Genomic DNA, 2398 nt, shown 5'->3' with positions numbered 1-2398 from the left:
CGAATAGCTCGATTGTTCTTCTTTCTTATAGTGGTGAAGCATGTTTTCCCTATGAACGTGTCGGCTGGATCCAATAGAAAAGAGGAGTCATCCGTATCATTGTCCAGGTTCTTGAAGAGCATCAGCAGTCCAGAGGGAATCGCTCCAATAGTCAATGAGTATTCCTTTAGTGTAGGACTAAAGTTAAATCGATTTTTCAGTTCTTCAAATGTCAAAGGAACACCCTGGTCATTTAAAAGCTGTTTCACCAACAGGATATTATTTTCAAACCAATTATAAAGAAATAGAGATTTACTCTTATGAGTTATATATTGGTTGTTCCAGATGTAACATTTGTGTGGGGAAAAGTTGTGTTTATAGGCTAGGGTCCATGACAATAGCATTTGTTTGTGAAAATTGGATTTCAATTACATTTGTGTTTTATTTTTTCAAACACCTTGCCTTTGTTCCGACATTTCCCATTATATTTAATGCACCATTTATCTTCATGTGAATTTTAGGTAGGTTAGGCTCAACTGAAACTTGCTGCTGCCCTCCACTGGTGAAGTAGCCTCACTGTTGTCCGAGATTTCTGCAGCCCCAGAGCCAATTCAAATGGAAATGTAATGAAATGCAGACATTTGTACATACAGTAAAAAAAAAAAAAAAAAAAAAAATTCCTGGAGAAAGGCAGATTATATGTGGACTAGGGTATGCCAACTTCTGCATGGATTTTCAGTGGAAGGCCTGTTTGAAGTACTGCACAGTTATTGGTTAACAGTTTACATTGAAATACAAATGTCTATAGAAATGCAAAATCTTGCAAGTAAGATATCACTTTAAGCATATGGAAGACTGACTCAGGACAAGTCATTTGTTTTGACAGAAGAGTACACTGATGTTACAATGACATTTTAGTTTCAGTGTTGAGTTGTCTCCTTACCAACAGGAGGCCTAATCATGTCTTTCAGAACAATGCCTGTCTCTGCTGTATATCTTTGCTGCTATTGTTTCTGTGTTACTGACTGCCTGGAATTAATAATATTGTTTTGCTAAATCCTATCAAACACCAGCGTGCAGACCAAATCTCCTGCTTATGAGACATGACAAAGTTTAAATAAAGATGCAGTTCACTGCTACTCTAGTGATAACTAGAGTGGTGACAAGAGTGGCTCATTATTAAGACCACATGGGAACAGTTGTTTTTTTTTTTTTCAACAAAAACAACACTAATTGGCCCAGTCTTACATTGTCTTCTTTCTTCATGTGTGTTCTGACTCCGGTTGCTGTGTAACTGAGGTGTGTAATGATAAGTGGTCTCCAAGCAACGACGCACGCAAAGTAACATGGAGTGCAGACAAGAGACGGTACAGAAAGGAGAGCAGTGAAGCAATGTTTTAACCTTTGAGCACAACAACGTGTAATAAAACAAGGACTATACTTTAATTTTGTGCAGACTTTAGTGGATGTCTGTAACATTACAAATTAAGCTTATTTAGATTACCATTAGCATATGTTTTAGACAGAATAAGTTAAAAATGTACGGACGAGCTCCAAGAGTGACCTTCATGTCAACAAGTGGCACTTCATCTGTTGTTGGTCCCGGATCGTACGATGTCACTCAGGGCAATTATAAATTATCAGGTAGGAATCTGATTCAGTCAAGACTGGGATGAAAAATTGTAGGCGGCCTCTGGAGTTTGTTTTAAGTCGAGAAATCCATCAGTTTTCTTATTTTCTCCTGAGAAGAACAAATGTTTAGACCTATTATTAAAGTAAACCTAGTTAACCTTACGTGTAATGCTAATGCTAGCTGGAAAACGATGTTCTACAGTCAGTGACTGAGTCAGAATTTAAGTAAGCTATTCATTTATTAGGAAAAACATGAAAAGTTTATAGTGATAGGCCTGTTTTAAATTTCATGTTCCCCTTGTTTTTTTTCTATTCCCCATAGTTCTTATACATAAACATAAAATATAACATCTTACCCAGTCTAATCATACAATATATTATCTGTTATATGACCATCTTGAATACTTTACTTTTGTATCTTTTTGTTATTTGCAGGTGGTTATGCTCCATTCTTGTCCTTGTCCGACAGACAGTCAATATTCAGTTCCACTGAGAGGATACCAGGACCTGGGCAGTATGACTCCTCACCTGTCAAGGTAGTGTAGGTTAGACGTGCACACAAGTCAAGGCCTGAGTTTACCCAAGACTTAGTGGAGTGTCTGAAGTCCCTTTCAGCTTGGTAATGTACAGTATATGACAAGAATTCTAAACTACTGTTTATATTTTTAAGAAGTATAATTTTCTCTTTCATATTAAAACCATTAATCATTTTAGGAGTTCTGGGGAAGGTTGCAAGGTGAAGATGTTTACATATTAAAAATCTGTTAAAAGAACTATATAGTGTTGA

General features: G+C 36.6%; 1 protein-coding gene across 1 annotated transcript in view; it reads left to right on the top strand.

Moving 5' to 3' along the window:
* stpg2 (sperm-tail PG-rich repeat containing 2) overlaps positions 1-2398 on the top strand; it is a 47783-nt gene that overhangs the window by 935 nt on the left and 44450 nt on the right. The window contains exons 2-3 of the mRNA XM_020602437.1: positions 2047-2147; positions 2326-2347. Of these exons, the coding sequence (XP_020458093.1) occupies positions 2053-2147; positions 2326-2347 (117 nt within the window). The 5' untranslated portion in view covers positions 2047-2052. The remainder of the gene's footprint in view (positions 1-2046; positions 2148-2325; positions 2348-2398) is intronic.

The sequence above is a fragment of the Monopterus albus genome, unplaced genomic scaffold (genome assembly GCF_001952655.1).
Source record: "Monopterus albus unplaced genomic scaffold, M_albus_1.0 scaffold56.1, whole genome shotgun sequence".
NCBI lineage: Eukaryota > Metazoa > Chordata > Actinopteri > Synbranchiformes > Synbranchidae > Monopterus > Monopterus albus.
Note: the sequence above shows the minus strand (reverse complement) of the source record. Positions and strands in the feature narration are given on the sequence as shown.